The sequence below is a fragment of the Paraphaeosphaeria sporulosa genome (genome assembly GCF_001642045.1).
Source record: "Paraphaeosphaeria sporulosa strain AP3s5-JAC2a unplaced genomic scaffold CC84scaffold_6, whole genome shotgun sequence".
NCBI classification, from domain to species: domain Eukaryota; kingdom Fungi; phylum Ascomycota; class Dothideomycetes; order Pleosporales; family Didymosphaeriaceae; genus Paraphaeosphaeria; species Paraphaeosphaeria sporulosa.
Genome location: NW_017253365.1, coordinates 1,962,386 through 1,978,540, shown reverse-complemented (window position 1 = coordinate 1,978,540; position 16,155 = coordinate 1,962,386). Strand labels below are relative to the sequence as shown.

Sequence of the window (16,155 nt, the reverse complement as noted above, 5' to 3'; positions counted from 1 at the left end):
CCATAATTACACAGTGTTCTTTTACACTAGCCACTCTTTTAAACAAAGACACCACACGCTCTTTATACTCTCTTACCACTTTACCAATACCTTCTAATTCTCCGCTTTCGGATCACTCTTGCAACACCACAAAACTCAGTCAAAATGAAGTTCTTCGCTGTCGCTGCCTTCGTTGCCGCCGTCGCTGCCCAGGGCTACGGTACGTCTCTTTCTCCAGCATGAACTTCTTATGAACTCAAAATACTGACTCCACCAAGGCACCGGAGAGGAGACGTGCTCCATCCAGACCGTCACCGAGACCGTCACCCTCCCCTACGGCGTGCACACTCCCAGCGCTCCCTCCGTCCCCAGCGCTGCTCCCACTCTGCCGCCCTACCCCACCGGCCAGGCGCCCTACCCCAGCGTGCCCGCCCCATCTGGTACTGCCCCCGCGCAGTCCTCCTACGCACCTGTTGCGCCCTCCGTCCCCGCGGGCACTGCCCCCGCTGGTACCGGCGCCGCCTCGCCCTCGGGCACTGGCTCCTACGCCGTCCCCTCGGGCGGCTACTTCGAGGGTGCTGCTAGCGGCAACCAGGTCGCTGGCTTCGTTGCCGGTGTTGGTGCTCTCGCTGCTTTCTTCTTGTAAGCGTGACCAGCATGGTGGTGTGAGGTGGGGAGAGGAGATTGCATTGTTGTTCTGATGGAGGAAGTGATTGCTTTTGGAGAGACGTGAGAGTTTGAGATTGGGGGGATTGGTAATGGTAGAGAGGTTCCCTGGATGCATATACCCCCGTCAACGGCATCCAGGGTTTCTTGTACAAATTCAAACTGTTCTGCTACTTTGGCTGGAGTGCTCTGTATATGTCTGTGTGTGATCTTGTTGTGGAAACCACGATGCATGTTCCAGGAGCCGCTTGTACTCAAGATCCAACGTGGATACCGTAGGTACTCTGCGGCTGCATTTTGCAGTGCAGAATCGCAACGACGTGGCAAGCTCTATGCGCGCGGTCCGAAATCAAGGCCGTGCAGATCGTGCGGTCTGCTGATGCCAGTTTCAAGGAAATCGGCTGGCTAGGACATGTTACGCCTTTCGTCGGCTTGCGATCCATCGGACGCGTGTACTATCTCCACCATATCAATGGTCCTTAAGCTTCATCAGGGATAAACCTTTGACTCATGTAATCGCAATAATCGCCACGCGTTCAAGACTGCTCATATCCGAGTTTGTCCCGAAGCTTGACACTCCGCAGTGACGCGGACGGTAGGATGTCGGAATGAGCGATGGAATGATGATGGACGCTGCATTCATCCTTTGGTTGAGGAGGCGATGTTCTTTGTTTCGTTTTGGGGCTTGCGTTCTTCGCTTTAAGACGGAGGACGGAGGACGGAGGACGGAGGTTCCAGGACCCCGCATTCCTCTGTAGGTTTCAGCGTTCACATGTTGTCAGTGGTTTGCGGTGTTTGAGAAATCAGCACGCACTGCAGTAAATTTGTTAGTATAGGCCGAGCGTGTCCTCAAGGCCATGAGGCAATCAATTTCAACCAAAGATTCCAGGTAACTCAATGTGGCCATCCCTTGAAATGTCTTGTCTATCCTTCGCGATTAACAATGTATTGGAAAAGTGGAAATGGTTCATCCGCATCTCTTTGAGATTTGCGTCAGCTTTTCAATGGAAATACGATCAAAGAGTGCAGCCGATAACAAAGGTACCCATAAAATTCCGACGATTTCTGATTCATCGTCGCCAGAGTCCCAGATCTGTAGCGGCAGCCATGCTCCATCCCCGTATCAACAAAGAGACCAAATGAGAGGCTCAGAACTTCGCCGGCCGTCCACTGTTGATCCTAAGCCAGCTTGATTAGTAGAGTCTGTTAGAAACTTGACCTCATGTCGTGCTGTTGGTGTTGACGCTCACGCGAAAGGAAACATTATACCAACTTTCACCCTCGGAAATAGATGAAGTCATTTTCCGAAGTCATTTTCCGAAGCCAAGTGACCTGATAACGTTCCCCGCAGTTGAGTAGCGCATCACGAATCGTCTTACTAGAAAGACGCTAGTTCTCGCGGGGTACATTGTAGCTCAAGAATTTTGACATTGCGGACTGGCCAAACCCAGGAGGGGTGGCACAGCTTATGGAGAGTGGCGGGTACGGATATCCCTACCGGAAACTGCAGTACTGAACACCATTTGTCGATGTGACCTCTGTGAAGGATACTTATATTAGTCTCCTAACAACGTCTTGCACACATTTGTAGCCATCTGTTACCGTAGTAAGCATGGCAGCTATCGAGCCAGATGTAAGGCATCTCGAGCCCACAAGTATTGCTCTAGCCATATTAGCGGTTTCATTCCTGTATCTCTTGGGCCTCTGTATCTACCGCCGCTACTTCCATCCTCTTGCTAAATTCCCAGGCCCGTTCCTCAACTCCGTATCCGAGCTTCCAGCAGCTCTCTCCCTTCTGCGAGGTCGTTATGCCTTCGACAACAAGCTGCACCATGAGCATTACGGTGATGTCGTCCGTATCGGCCCAAACGAGCTCACCTTCCGCACCTCGCAGTCAATACAAGACATCTACGGCTTCCGACCCGGCCACCAAAACATGAAGAAATCATTCCTCCATACCGGCCCTGTTAAAGTGGGCCAGACGACCACGCTGCAATACGTTCCCAGCGATGCAGACCACGGGCGCCAACGACGTGCTCTCAGCCATGCGTTCTCCCACCAGGCGCTTATGGATCAAGAGCCCATCATCCAAGACTACATGTCCAAGGTTGTCTCACGTCTGCGGAAGTTCGCGAGGGACAGTCAGGTTGTGGACATCTGCGATTGGTTCAACTACTTCACGTTTGACACGATGGGCGACCTGGCCTTTGGAGAAAGCTTCGGCTGCCTTGACGAAGGCAAGTACCAGGAATGGGTCGATATGCTCTTCATGACCATCAAAGACGGCACACTCATCCAGTTCTCGCGGCGGATCGGCGGAATCGGCACCTGGGCGCAGACAGTCCTCGCGCGGATTCTCGGAGTTGGAGACGCGGGATCTTACCACGTCCATCACACACGGCAGAAAGTGTTGAGTAGGCTGGCCATGCAGGACATCGACCACCGCGACTTCATCTGGTATATCCTGCGCCAGAAGGAGAAAGGCTTCGAGCTTACCCAGGATGAAATTATCGCTAACGCGGGTCTCTTCATTGTCGCGGGCAGCGAGACCACGGCAAATGCACTGTCCGGGCTCATAGCGAGGCTTATCTGGAATCCACGTGTGTACGAGAAACTAGTAACCGAGATACGCGGCGCGTTCCATGATGAGGCGGCCATCGATTTCAAAGCTATCACGGCGTTGCCGTATCTCAACGCTTGCATCGAGGAGGTTCTACGCGTGCATCCGCCAGTCCCGGCCGGGCCTCCGAGAGTAGTTCCTCCAGGTGGCGATACCGTAGATGGAGTCTACGTACCGGGAGGCACCACCGTTTCGGTGGGCCAATGGTCTGCGTGTCACAACCCTGCGCATTTCAAGAACCCAGATGAGTTTCTACCCGAGAGGTGGATCGATCCAGCGTACAATAGCGAGGTCAAGAAAGCAGTACAACCGTTCTCTGCAGGGCCGAGGAATTGCATAGGGAAGAACCTGGCGTATATGGAGATGCGGTTGGTGGTTGCGCACTTGTTGTGGAATTTCGATATAGTGAGTGTGGACGGTGCCCCCTTGTGGGATCCTGCAGGCGAGATGAGGCATAAGCGGGCGTTTATGGTTTGGGAGAAACAGCCACTGATGCTTCATCTGAAAGATGTTCGCATCGGTTGATGTAGAAAAGGTCGTCAGCTAGGGAACTGTTAGAGAATCCATGATTTGTCGTTTTTCACGAGCGTGACATAGGGCGACCTACCCATGTCGGATCAATACACGACCCCTGTCTTCCGGAGCTGGTCCTCATTTGGATCCATTCAAATTCTTGGTTCAGCGTGCCCCCGTAACATGACCCCTCTGCCCCAGGACTAATTCTCTTCAGGTGTCCTCGGCCTTCGGCGCAATGTAGACCCAATTCCCCTCCTCGCTTTTTCTCCACGCCCCGGCATATATTGCCCCCTTCACTACTGCCTCATCATCAACAACCAAGGGTAAGTACCATTCACCCCAATCCTCATCCCACCTCCAATCTTCCCACGATCCAAGCGCTTCCAATCCTTCCTCCACGCTCCTGTGGCCTTGTTCTACCATAACCCAATCGCTGGTTTCGTCCTCACGCTCCCATTCAGTCAGAAAGACATGATCTCCCGTTTCAGGGTCGGCATAGTGCCACTCAGACCACTGGAAGTCCCAATCCCACCTCTTCGTCGCAAACGTAGCATATGGACTTTGCGCTGGCTGAGGAAACCGGGGACTATCAACAGCTACTGTGAGATGCTCGATGGCATCTCCCAAGTCACTTAAATCCATCAAAAGGAAAGGATCCGGACTGAAATGGGGTGGCAAACGCCACTGACCGCGCTGTCTCAGTTGTTGTTCAAAGTAGGTAAGTTGAGCTTCGAGGTTGTCAAGACCAGCGCGTGTGGTGGGAGAGGCTGTTGCCTGCTCTGTCGGTGGAACAAACGAGCTCTCATCGTGCTGAGTTGGGTATTCGCTGCTTCTTATCTCGAGAACTTTGTATTGTGATGGGTTCTCCCCACATGACTTGTAGGCGTGGATGCTTGTTTGTAATTGAACGATTGCGCCTGCGAGTCTGCTCCATGCGCCGTCTAAAGATCCAGGCATCTTTGCAGACTCCGTTTGATCGAATGAATGGTGAAGACTGTAATAAAGCTTCAATAGAACACCCGTTCTATTGAATCGTTCACATAATCTGGAATGTTGGGACGGTGAAGATGAGTGCCGGAAAGTGGGGCCAAGGCGACGATGCGCCACAGTGCCGGCTGCTTCTTCAGTACTAGTCCCAAAGTGGTGATATCTCTCTGGTTATCAACGCAAGCGAAGTGACTCACACGGATCGAGAGGATTTAAGAAATCGGATTGCGTGCGATACCTCGACGCGTTTGAGACATCCGGATATAACGCAGCGCTTTTCGAACATGACTGGATTAGCAAAGGAAGAGGCTGCGACCAAACCAGCCTACCTAGTGCGACCAGCTGTTGCCGCGGACATATCTAGCATAAGCACCATCGCCGCTTGGTACGTGCGGAATACTGTCCTGACCTTCCGGTATAATCCAGCTACAGAAGAAGAGCTACTTCAAGAGTTCTACAGCATCGGTCAGGAGCGTTTACCATACCTCATTGCAGCCGACAAATCTACTGGTACAATCCTCGGCTACTGTTATGCAGCTCGGTTTAGACCCGCCAAGCTCGGTTACAAGCCTACCGTCGAACTGAGCTTGTACTGCGATCCTGATCACAGATCGAAAGGCATTGGGAGTCTGCTTCTGAAAGAAGTGCTGCAGGCTTTGAGGAACTGGGAGCCAGGAACTGATTCCTGCATCAGTTCGGATCTAGACAAAGTAGGAGTCAAGACCGTACTGGCGACAATGGCCGTGGATGAGACCGGACCAGGCGGCGGGTTGACGTTGCAGCGATTCTACGAGCGTGCTGGCTTTGAGCAAGCCGGGCGTTTGAAACACGTAGGATACAAGTTTGGGCGATGGTGAGCTCGCTCGCCTGGTTTAATATAATCGGGTAAAGTAACGCTGACGCCTGCACTAGGATTGACTCGATCTACATGCAGCTTTCGTTGTAACGATGTTGAGTCTACATGAGCCGCAGCACGAGAACTGGAGTCTGAGTACTATTGGCCTCCGTATCGGCTATTCCGGGGTAATGCACTGCACCCAGACTTTTGTGCTAGTGAAAAATCGCACCCATCTCTTATTTGGAGAAGTGAGAGCAGGTTGAAGTCCAGGGCATGTTCTAGGATGATGTGTCCAGTTGGGGTAGAACACGCCGATGATTTGATCGACTGTGTTGGAATCCTTCATGGAATCATTCTGTTGTTTGCGGCAAATTGTGGACTGTCGCGCATCGATGAGAGAAGAAATTGGGAGAAACCTTCGTGCCACTCTAGCTTGTTGTCCCCACATAGAGCGTCATGGCGTGGTGCATGTGTCGAGGTCTGCTATCCGACTGAGGGTTCGGATGCAATGCATCAATTATGATTATCAAGATGTCAGACGCAGCATCCCGCGCTAGGGCACACAAGTATGTACGTGCTTGAGGACGACGGATGAGTGGTGGTGGTAGCGTTCCGTGTCGCACGGGGTCCGGCAAAACAGTTGTTCCAGCCCACATTGGGAACGGACAACTCGCTTAGAATTAGAGCAACACCAGCTTGGCGCCCGCAACCTCGCAACCTCAAAATTAGTCGACCCAGACAACACTCTTCCACCCCGAAACACCCACCACAACCGCCAAAATGACGAAGCGCACAAAGAAGGTCGGCATCACCGGAAAGTACGGAACGCGCTACGGTGCTTCCCTGCGAAAGCAGGTCAAGAAGATGGAAGTGAGTGCTGCCGCACCGCCGGACTGTTGGAGCTTGATGGCTGATTACCCACGATAGATCACCCAGCACGCCCGGTACACATGCCAGTTCTGCGGAAAGAACGCTGTCAAGCGCGAGGCCGTCGGTACGTGACTGTCAGGATGGCATTGGATACAGCGCGTGAAGATATGAGCGGTTGTGGCATACTGACCACTGCGTATCTGCACGCTGCTGCACTGCTGCTTGTCCCCAACCTTCTGTTGCTGCAACATAGTAACCCGTGAATAGGTATCTGGAAGTGCCGATCATGCCGCAAGACCACCGCTGGCGGCGCCTACACCGTCTCGTAAGACACCACCTTCACCTGCCCACTACTCCACCCACCTAGTCGACTACCGATGCACAACGCCGCCACAACTGTCTTCAACAATACTAACGAGCTTGACAGGACCCCTGCCGCTGCCGCCACACGATCCACCATCCGTCGTCTGCGAGAGATTGCTGAGGTTTAAGCGGGGATAAGGTTCATGGGTGGGAGGCGTTCATCGAGCGTGTTTCATTGTGCGGGCGAACAGTCATGTCGACAACGAAATGACGCGCCTCTGCATTTGGGTCCCGGTCGTGCCGGCCCTGTGACGATCATGGGTTTCTCGGGATTTTCATAAAAGAATCAAATGGCATTTGAACGACATCTCCGCCGACCACATGTATCGCACTGAGCGCAGTGCCGATGAACGCTACCTGGATGCTGAATCATAGGATGTGGGCCGTCATGTCCAACACGACACAATAACAGCTTCCATTTCGCCCGGTTTCCCTTCTTCGAACGTCTGCCAATGAAACCCGATGAATCATTCGGAAACTCAATTTCTGTTCATGGTGCCTCGTGACAGTACAGGAAAGCCCTTGTAGCGAACTTTTAAAGTAACTGAGCCTTCGCATGACGGCTCTGCACCTGCTTTTGACTCAATTGTTGATTCACATGCCATCCTCGACAGGTAGTCGGGGTTCAGTCATATTTCATCGTACCCGATTGGAATTACGCTATTAAATATCGTGATCCCCACCCAATGGCCCACCACCTACAGCACCGGTATTGTGAAGTCCTCATATACACTTCGATTGAAGAACCTGTACACCCTCCTTCCCACATCTGTCCCGATCAACGCACATATCTCCTTTTCCTCCATATTCGCCAACCCGATCATATTCTCCACCTCCAGCGTAAGCGTCGTAAGAATGCTCTCAGTAACTCCCGGCAGCGCCCTCAGCATATCCTGCGTGACCTGGCTAAAACTGCGCATGCTGTCGCCAGCCATGCTCGGATCTAGCCCTAGCTGCACAGCGCGCAAAGGATCCGGTTCCTCCGCCTGCTTCTTCAGCTCCACGAAGATCTCGCTAGTCTGGTAGGGACTGCTTGACCAGATGATTTTCAGACGCGGGAACGCGAGGGTCAGCATGACGATCTTGGACTGTAGATCTGGGGCATTTGAGAGGCCGCCCGGAGCAGAGAGATCGCTGAACGGTTCCAAAGTGAATGACTTGCCCGCGTCAAACTCGATGAGGAGCATGGGCGATTTGTAGTGCTCCATCATGCTTTCTACTTGGTTGAAAAGGCGACCATTAGAGAATGAGCCGATAAGATCGCGCACAGATTTGCGCTCCACGCAGATCTCGGGGGTCAAGACGTAGTCACCTACTGTGAGCATGCAGGGTACTACGACAATAGACTTGCCGTGGAGTAGGGAAGGGAGAGAGGAGCGGAATTCGCGGACGTCGACAATCACCCGCGGAGGTTGTGTGGTTGCGGCAAGGCAGCCTCCACCTGCTATGCGGGTGTTAATCGTGCGGAGGAAAGACTCCTCTGGCGCGAGGTTGGCGTTCGGGTTTATCGTCATGGCCATATTTCCTCTCTCTTTGATAAGGCGTGTGAAACAGTCCTTCTCCCGGCGCACGCCAGAAAGGTAGCGTTGCTCTTCGACGCTGCCGCCGTAGTACATGAAAAAGACTTTCACGGTGCGGTCAGTGTGTGAGGAGCGGTAGACCTCGATGCGGCGGATGAACGCAGAGTCGGGCTCATACATGATTACGTAGCGAGGCTTTGTCTCCTCAAGGACGTGCTCGTCGAGGTCGCCATCGTAGGGATGGACTACGATGAGGTCGTTCATGTTGAAGAGCTCATAGTAGTCTTCCATGTTCTCCAATGGATCGAAACCGACCTCGCCTTTCTGCATGGCTTCCAGTTCTGAGGGCTGCAACTCCGCCATCAGGCTTGCGATGTGTGCATCGCGGTCGCCAGCAGTCCGGACTGCACCTATCTCGGTACGTGCTGTAGCTGCGCCAACCCCTCCGCCACGCATTCGTCTGCGCTTGTTCGGTGGTGGCTTGCCAGACCTGCCACTTCCGACTTTATTCTCAGTGCTAGTATTGATAGCTTTCTGATTCTCGGAGAAGAGCGCAGCGCTGAAATTTGTGAAGTCTCGTTTCCACGTCAGGTAATTGCGTAATTTACGACGCATCAAGAACTTCGCAGAGGGTTCATTGGCTGTCTCGTCGTCGTCTTGTTCGCTCTCCGGTTTTACGTACATTATCTGCAAATATTCGCGGATCTGTCGGCACGTGCTTTGATCACCGCACATGATCAAAATGGCACCGTTTGATGAGTCTTGTGGGGTTGGATTGAGATATGCATCTTGTTCAATCTCTTGAAGGATCTCGGCGAGCTGGGCCCACTTCGGCTGTTCCTCCAGGACAGGTTCGAGAGCGTCCACTACGGCATCGTTGGAACTTCTCACAAGGTCGGCGTTACTAACCTTGCCTTTATACACCCGTTGTTTTGCTATTGTGAATATTGTGTCGGCTGCGTCGAGAAACAGCCACGGCGACTGGTTTTGCTTCGTAGAGCCGGGTGGAGGTTGAGAGGCGGCCAGAACAGTGTCCAAATATCTATTAAAGTCGACGGCATCGTACGTTAAGAGAGCATGTAGGATCGTTCGAAGTAGAGTGAGATCCCGCACAACCTGTCGCGTCTTGAATGTTGTCCGGTGCCAAACGGGGTCTAGTTGCCGTCTGACGATGGTATCGAAGTTCCTGTGCAGTGCACTTTCTAGCGTCCAATCCTCCATCTCAATACCGGTGTTGCTCTTCCTGAGCTCGCTGATGCTGGCTTCAACGCATTCCAGCACAGCATTCTGGATGTCGCGCATCGCGTCAGTCATGGGCACTTCCAGCTCAATGACTTCTGCCCTTTTCCGCCCTTCCAACGAGTTTGCCACTGCAACGTGATATCTCGGGTACAATGCAGGCTTCGACAGGAACAGATTCTTCATCATGTTAGCCAGCGGCGCAAAGCCCGTGGTGAAGGGCTCTGGGCTATCCGAAAAAGCCTTCAAGAAGCCAGCCTTGTTCTTCTGCCTGTATATCCTCAGGATGAAGGCCTCGAGGCTTGTTGCGACGACCTTCTCGGCATGCAACACCACCACGCCCGTGACCGTCTCCGGGTTCAGCAGGCCCGACAGAAAATCCACGATCAGGATGCGCGACGTGATGCTGAAGATGCCGCCTTGCGCATACATCTTCTCGCGTGTTCCCACGCTCATCAGGTCGGTGTTGACCAGGCTCAGCCCGCGCGCTTTCGCCGCCTGGCTGACGGCCGCGTGCTCCGCGAGGGCCTCGCCGATCCACACATTCTCGCGTTCGTCAGCACCCACGAGTATGATGAGGTTGTTGCCGGCCGCATCGTACGAGTGGAGGAGGTTCGTAACGATGCGCAGTATGCCGAGGCCGCGCGCGAGTATTACGAGTTTGTCGTCCTCTCGCAATTCCTTGAAGATGTCCTGCTGGAATTCCTGACGTCATTGTTAGCGCTGCGATGAATGTGAGCGGCCGCAAATGACTTACGAGAGGCAGCGACAGCTTCACGGGGGCTTGCGCATCGCTGGGCATTGGGGTCGTTGTGCGTGCTGTGGAGGGATGACGTGCAGTCGGTCGCAGTGGGGCCAAAGCGACGTGACGGCGTTCGCGTTTGATTCGCGAGGTCACGCTGACACAAAAGGGAATTTAGGCGCACCTCATCCTGTACGAACTTGCCCTACTACATGTTTGTAAACCTATAGTGTGATAGGATGGCGCGGATGTTCATAGTAGGGCCTACTTTCGGGATTCTCGTGTTTATTATCGACCACTGTGTTCCCTTGCGTGGCTGTCTCTCCACCCACAGCGGTAGACACAAAAATTGGACCGCTTCAATCTGAGCTCACAGAAGGTGTTGACCATAAAACAAGGCATCTGTTAATAAATACATACACAGATCCAGGCCTCTATACTGTGATAGCTTCCCAAAGTGTGATGCAGATCGACGCGCCGATATATCAATGCTCTAGAAATATTTCCCTCGGATAATTGGCCAAAGCAAGAAGAATAGTTTTCTTACATGTTTGTCCAGATTTGTGAAGTTCCATCTGGACACCATCTTGTCTAGGTGCAGTTGTATCGGGATGCAGTTGTATCGAGAAGGATGTAGTCGTATCTGGATGTAGTTGTCTCGGATGTAGTTGAGATTGCGCCCATCCACAAAGCTACCGACAGACAGTAAGCTCGCGTCACAATTTGTTCTCGATCAGGTTCTCGGACAGAACAAGGCTACGGTCACAGAGCTTGTAGCTAATCAGATCGCTCTTCTTCGGAAAGGTACATCTCGTAACACAGTTCTAAGCCTAGCTAACTAGTATCAGTGCATCCTGTCGCCCTTGAATATATAGAGCGTGCAGCCAGGCATAGTCTATGGCGGAGAGATGGAGGCCAATGCTGCGTCTCAAGCGCTGAACTCAGAGAGAAGCACAACGAAGCTCCTTAGTTCATGCACATCTTGTCGCCGAAAAGGTCATGGAGAATGCACACTGCAAGAAACACGAGATAGTTTTCTTAATCTCAGAAACATCCTCGTCGACAAAAACATGAGACTTTGGGGAATAGTTAACTAGGATTGTGTAGGATGGTTGACGGCGTCACCGAACAAACGTTTTCGAATTACCACGATGAGTTGCAGGCTGAGAATATTTTGGTCCGCATGGCTCCTTCTTGGTGACGTGACTCTCTTGTTATCAGAGATTTTCCGGTGAGAATGTCACCGGACTCAGAATCAGAGGGATAAGATAGAGTTTCACGGGAACGTTTGTACATGGTTTCAAATGCAAGGCTCGGCTGTAGCTATGCTGCGGCCGGGCTTTCAATAACGCTAAGAAGCTGGGTAGATCTGTTGACGCACGTTGGTGCTTGACTAAAAGGCTTTAGGGCCATGAATAGGGGAGTGTATTTTTTCAGCTACAAGTTACATTATGATTGATTCTAGACCTGGCGAAGTGGCTAGCATAAACTGACTTCAACAGTCCGAAAAATTCCATTTCCGCTTCTGCCTAGGTACGAGCTCTTGTATATGAATTTGCCACTATGCAGTCCTCCATATCTTACTAGTATACTCGCTTCCTAAAGAACCGCCAAACCTTTCTCGCATCTTTCAAAATGCGGCCTTTCCTCTTCTCTGAGCCCATCGCGTGTGCCGCTCCAGGCGTGCACACAATGACTTGTTTTTCAGCCGGTCCACAAATCGACACGACCAGAGACATGTGGGATGTTTTGTGATGTATATATTGTTCCGGAGGGAGGAAAAACTCCAATTGCTCGCTAAAACGGGACGCAGTTGGCGTGTACGTGTAGCCCATTGGCCCGTCGGTCAAACGACGAGGAGGCCCCATCATATCTGCCTGGATGGGACACGACGCGGGAATGACCAGGGCGTAGTACGACTGGCTTTCTGTAAAAGCGACCCGCTGAGACAGGACGAAGACCGTTGACGCAGAGGATAGGTATTGACGGCGGAGTGATGGATCGAACAGGCTGACGTCGAGTCAGTATAGAGCCAGAAGGTACGGGGAAGCGATAGTCGTTCAGAGCGTAGAGGCTAATAAAGCTCCCTTGAGGCGGTGGTGTGGTAGCCGGCAGTGTCTCCTCGACAAACTCGTTGGCTATCGTGATGTTGATCAATGGGAGTATGTTTCGGCTCTTTCTCCGAGAGCGAGCTGCGTCTCCAGCTCGTAACGTTAGAGATGGCTTTGGAATTCTGGGTACCATAAGGGTTATTGTATTGGTTGTAGTCGCCGTGGTCATTGTAGATGTTGTTCAAGTAGGTATTTGTTTGGTCGTGGGTTGGATTGCTATGTCTAGACTTGGAAAGCATGTGAGAAGTAAAGATATATACGAAGAGTTCTTGGAGGATTCGCGGGACAGCATGGTTTTCACAACATCAGTCTAGTTGTGGTAACAATTTTACATACGATTTTCAAGTTACAAGTCATTCGGTTTGAAACGTTCACTATGTATTGGGGCGACACAATGTTGCGGTCCAAGGTGAATTTCCAAGTAACGTGCGTCACCGTAGATAGAAAAACACTCTTCGTCGAAAATTAAGCGAGATACCCATCTCCGATCGCGTCGATACCTGTCTACACGTCTTAATAACATTTGGACCTTCGTGGGCTACGTTCTCTGGCTCTCACTCTACACCATCGACTGTTTTGATCTAAAAAATACCAGTGCCTTACAGCTGCCTTGCCGATCTCGCGCAATGCCTTATTTTATGCCAAATTCGCGAATGCTTGCTATAGGATCAGCGGTATGATCTTGACTGTACGAAAGACATAAGGAAAAGCGCCTGAGCGCTAAGAATCCATGTATCACAGCAGTAAGTCATTAGGAGCCCTGTGCCACTACTACGCGCAGGTTCATGGAAGATCGCCACCCTGGTCGGAGGCATCAGAGTAATCAAGTTCTATAACAGGCTAACATTATTCGGAATATGAGTTAATAATTAAATTCATGCAATGTTTGTGCAGTTGCAATGCTGCAGAATCTTTAGCATAGACGCAAGGGAACGCTCAAGTGGTTAGCTATGCACCTCAGAGGGATAAACCTGCCTGACACGCGACGAAAGCAAACCAAGAAATAACAAGGCATAGCAGATCGAGGCCTGCTGCGTCCATGCGACACGACATAAGATTTTCCCCGCAGAAATGATTGTCTTTATGCCCTTTGATGCGAGATGAAAGAGGCCTCGAGTCGATGGTCAACCTGCAGCGTGGTTGCACCTGATGGGTTTTACTGATACCGGTATCGATAAGATGCGGCGCAGTACAACGCACATCGTATGCAGTTGCTCAGCCTTGCTGCGGCACCTCAGCCTAGGCGCATAAAACTTCACTGCCTACACGATGGCACTCTCCTCTGCACTCTCCTCTCTAGCAGGCCTTCTATGAGGTATGGATCCACTTAGCGTCCCAGCCAGTATTATCGCAGTCCTCCAGCTCTCAGCCAAGGTCCTTGCGCATATATGCGACGTCAGAGATGCGCCGAAAGAACGCTCGCACTGCGAGGCTGAATTATCGAACCTTTCCGCCCTACTTCGTGCCCTACGAGATCACGTCCAGACAGGAGATCTGAGCCTGCCGTGGTATGCCGCCGTCGCAGAACTCGCAGCACCCAAGGGACCCTTCGACCAGTTCAAGCAGGCGCTCGAAGGGCTGCAGAATAAGATAACAGATGGAAGTCAGCTGAAGAAATTAGGTGAGACGCTGGTGTGGAAGTTCAAGAAGGGGGAATTTACTAGCATATTGCTTCGGATAGAGCGTCTGAAATCGCTGGTAGAGATCGCTTTGCAGATGGACCACTAGTAAGCTCTCCCAGACGACGTAGGTTCTTGTCGCTTATGTCTAGAAGCCAACTATCTCAAGCCATCAAAGACGATACCAACTTCGTTCGGACACGCGTATCCGCAATACAGTCTCGAGTAGACGAGATCCAGCAAGAGCAAGTTAATGCAAAGCACAGCAAGATGGTAGGAAGGATCTCGCCTACCGACTACCCCGCTCAGCAATCGGACATCATATGTCGCAGACAGAAGGGAACGGGCCAGTGGTTTCTCGACGCACCCGAGTTCACAAAGTGGCTTGGTGAGCCGAAGGGAACTCTCTTCTGCCCAGGCATCCCTGGCGCCGGCAAGACGATGGTGGCAGCGATTGTGATCGACCACCTCCTGAAGTCTGTGCAGAGCAGCTCCTCCGGAGTTGCGTATGTGTACTGCAACTATAAAGCACAGGATGAGCAAGAAACCTCTAACATGCTGGCAGCTATGGTTAAGCAGCTCGTGCAGGGTCGACCATCGATTGCGGAGCCTGTAGCACGACTGCACAAGAAGCATGCCAATCGAGGTACAAAGCCATCCCTTAAGGGGATCTTTGGCGTCCTCCGAGAAGTAGTCGCAAAGTACTCCACTGTCTATATTGTGATCGATGCTCTAGATGAGTGTCGAGACAGCGACGGCGCTCGCAGTCAGCTTCTGGCTAGACTCAAAGACTTACAAGTAGGACAAGATGTTCGCATTATGGCCACTGCGCGGTTCATACCAGAGATCGAAATTGAGTTTCAAACAGCGATGAAGCTAGAAATACAAGCTAGCGATGAGGACGTGAGGCGATATGTAGCCGGCCAGACGCACCGACTACCCAGATGCATTCAGCGTGACCCTGCGTTGCAGGCTATAGTGCAAGACAAGCTTGTGGAGGCGGTAGACGGCATGTATGCAATTATTTTACACTTAAGAAATAGCACTAGCTTACTAATTTCTAGGTTTCTTCTTGCCCGCCTGCACACAGACTCGCTTCTAGATAAGCGAACAGTAAAAGAAGTCAAGTCTACATTAGCCCGACTCTCAAAAGGCTCGGCTGCGCTTCAGGGTGCATACGACGAGGCTATTCAACGCATAGATGGCCAACTAGACAGAGATAAAGAGTTAGCCAAGAGAGTACTGTCGTGGATTACGTACGCAAGGAGGCCGCTCACTACAGTAGAGTTGTGCTGTGCCCTAGCGGTGGAGCCAGGCGAAACAAAGCTCGATCCAGAAAATATGCCAGACGTCGAGGACTTACTATCTGTATGCGCTGGCCTTATCATTGTTGATCAGGAAAGCGCTATCGTTCGTCTCTTGCATTACACTACGCAAGAGTACTTAGAGCGTATTAGAGATACATGGTATTCCGGTGCTCCATTAGACATTGCCTCAGCATGTCTCACCTACCTATCGTTCGATCTGTTTAAGACAGGTAGCTGCTCCTCTAATAGAGAGTTTGAAGAAAGACTCCAGGAGAGCAGGTTCCTTAATTATGCTGCCAAGTATTGGGGAGAGCATGTTGTAAACGTGGAAAGCGATGCGTGCGCGCTAGCCTATTCATTCCTATCTAATAGCTGCTTAGTTTCGAGCGCTACGCAGGCGCTCTTAGTTTTGACGTATGAGTACAGCAATTATAGCCAAAAATATCCCAAGTATAGCACAGGACCACATCTCGCAGCACGATTTGGATTGCCACTCATCCTGGAGGTTATGCTCTTGTCTCAAGGACAAGAGAGAAAAGCTGAAATAACAACGAAGGATAGCTATGGTCAGACTTTACTATACCTCGCAGCAGCGAACGGACATCGTCTAACGGCGGAACTATTAATTGATAAGGGCGCCGAGGTCAACGCACAGGGTGGACACTACGGCAATGCACTCCAGGCGGCTTCAGAAGGAGGCCACGAGGTGATTGTAAAGCTACTGCTTGACAAAGGCGCCGAGGTCAACGCGCAGGGTGGATTATATGGCAACGCGCTC

General features: G+C 51.7%; 9 protein-coding genes across 9 annotated transcripts in view; 6 read left to right on the top strand and 3 right to left on the bottom strand.

Annotated features, from left to right (window-relative positions):
* Positions 1-144: 144 nt before the first annotated feature.
* On the top strand, positions 145-1,500 carry CC84DRAFT_1247598 (uncharacterized protein; the record flags this gene model as incomplete). The annotated part of the gene is made up of 3 exons (XM_018184238.1): positions 145-199; positions 258-621; positions 954-1,500. The coding sequence occupies 3 exons, from the start codon at positions 145-147 to the stop codon at positions 1,126-1,128; spliced, it is 594 nt and encodes a 197-aa protein (XP_018035404.1). The 3' UTR covers positions 1,129-1,500.
* A 495-nt stretch (positions 1,501-1,995) lies between these two features.
* CC84DRAFT_818715 (cytochrome P450 monooxygenase) lies at positions 1,996-3,855 on the top strand. The gene has a single exon (XM_018187529.1). The coding sequence runs from the start codon at positions 2,258-2,260 to the stop codon at positions 3,788-3,790; it is 1,533 nt and encodes a 510-aa protein (XP_018035403.1). The 5' UTR covers positions 1,996-2,257; the 3' UTR covers positions 3,791-3,855.
* A 1-nt stretch (position 3,856) lies between these two features.
* CC84DRAFT_818716 (uncharacterized protein) lies at positions 3,857-4,870 on the bottom strand. The gene has a single exon (XM_018187530.1). It carries the CDS (start codon positions 4,736-4,738, stop codon positions 3,992-3,994), a length of 747 nt encoding a protein of 248 aa, XP_018035402.1. The 5' UTR covers positions 4,739-4,870; the 3' UTR covers positions 3,857-3,991.
* Positions 4,871-5,052: 182 nt separating this feature from the next.
* CC84DRAFT_1218427 (acyl-CoA N-acyltransferase) lies at positions 5,053-5,714 on the top strand (the record flags this gene model as incomplete). Its single annotated transcript, XM_018182995.1, has 2 exons — positions 5,053-5,621; positions 5,681-5,714. The coding sequence occupies 2 exons, from the start codon at positions 5,053-5,055 to the stop codon at positions 5,712-5,714; spliced, it is 603 nt and encodes a 200-aa protein (XP_018035401.1).
* A 672-nt stretch (positions 5,715-6,386) lies between these two features.
* CC84DRAFT_1094079 (ribosomal protein L37ae) lies at positions 6,387-6,967 on the top strand (the record flags this gene model as incomplete). The annotated part of the gene is made up of 4 exons (XM_018174548.1): positions 6,387-6,476; positions 6,534-6,600; positions 6,744-6,801; positions 6,904-6,967. The coding sequence occupies 4 exons, from the start codon at positions 6,387-6,389 to the stop codon at positions 6,965-6,967; spliced, it is 279 nt and encodes a 92-aa protein (XP_018035400.1).
* Positions 6,968-7,496: 529 nt separating this feature from the next.
* CC84DRAFT_1148142 (DNA repair endonuclease XPF) lies at positions 7,497-10,423 on the bottom strand. The gene is made up of 2 exons (XM_018176622.1): positions 10,356-10,423; positions 7,497-10,303 (listed from the first exon to the last, which is right to left on the bottom strand). Exons 1-2 carry the CDS (start codon positions 10,398-10,400, stop codon positions 7,538-7,540), a joined length of 2,811 nt encoding a protein of 936 aa, XP_018035399.1. The 5' UTR covers positions 10,401-10,423; the 3' UTR covers positions 7,497-7,537.
* A 1,364-nt stretch (positions 10,424-11,787) lies between these two features.
* CC84DRAFT_818819 (uncharacterized protein) lies at positions 11,788-12,788 on the bottom strand. The gene has a single exon (XM_018187531.1). It carries the CDS (start codon positions 12,618-12,620, stop codon positions 12,138-12,140), a length of 483 nt encoding a protein of 160 aa, XP_018035398.1. The 5' UTR covers positions 12,621-12,788; the 3' UTR covers positions 11,788-12,137.
* A 927-nt stretch (positions 12,789-13,715) lies between these two features.
* On the top strand, positions 13,716-15,675 carry CC84DRAFT_1148141 (uncharacterized protein; the record flags this gene model as incomplete). The annotated part of the gene is made up of 3 exons (XM_018176621.1): positions 13,716-14,178; positions 14,226-15,083; positions 15,135-15,675. Coding segments are annotated over exons 1-3 (1,809 nt in total), but the record flags the coding sequence as incomplete, so codon positions are not given.
* A 210-nt stretch (positions 15,676-15,885) lies between these two features.
* CC84DRAFT_1094391 (ankyrin) overlaps positions 15,886-16,155 on the top strand; it is a gene marked incomplete at both ends in the record, with an annotated part of 1,039 nt that continues 769 nt past the window's right edge. Inside the window, one exon of the mRNA XM_018174561.1 lies at positions 15,886-16,119. Coding sequence (XP_018035396.1) covers positions 15,886-16,119 — 234 coding nt within the window. The remainder of the gene's footprint in view (positions 16,120-16,155) is intronic.

Bases quoted from the DNA above. Each gene is read 5' to 3' on its own strand.
- CC84DRAFT_1148142 (XM_018176622.1), bottom strand. From the start codon at position 10,400: ATGCCCAGCGATGCGCAAGCCCCCGTGAAGCTGTCGCTGCCTCTC. The intron at 10,304-10,355 runs GTAAGTCATTTG...CAATGACGTCAG, and splicing joins TGAAGCTGTCGCTGCCTCTC to GAATTCCAGCAGGACATCTT.
- CC84DRAFT_818716 (XM_018187530.1), bottom strand. From the start codon at position 4,738: ATGCCTGGATCTTTAGACGGCGCATGGAGCAGACTCGCAGGCGCAATC.
- CC84DRAFT_818819 (XM_018187531.1), bottom strand. From the start codon at position 12,620: ATGACCACGGCGACTACAACCAATACAATAACCCTTATGGTACCCAGA.
- CC84DRAFT_818715 (XM_018187529.1), top strand. From the start codon at position 2,258: ATGGCAGCTATCGAGCCAGATGTAAGGCATCTCGAGCCCACAAGTATT.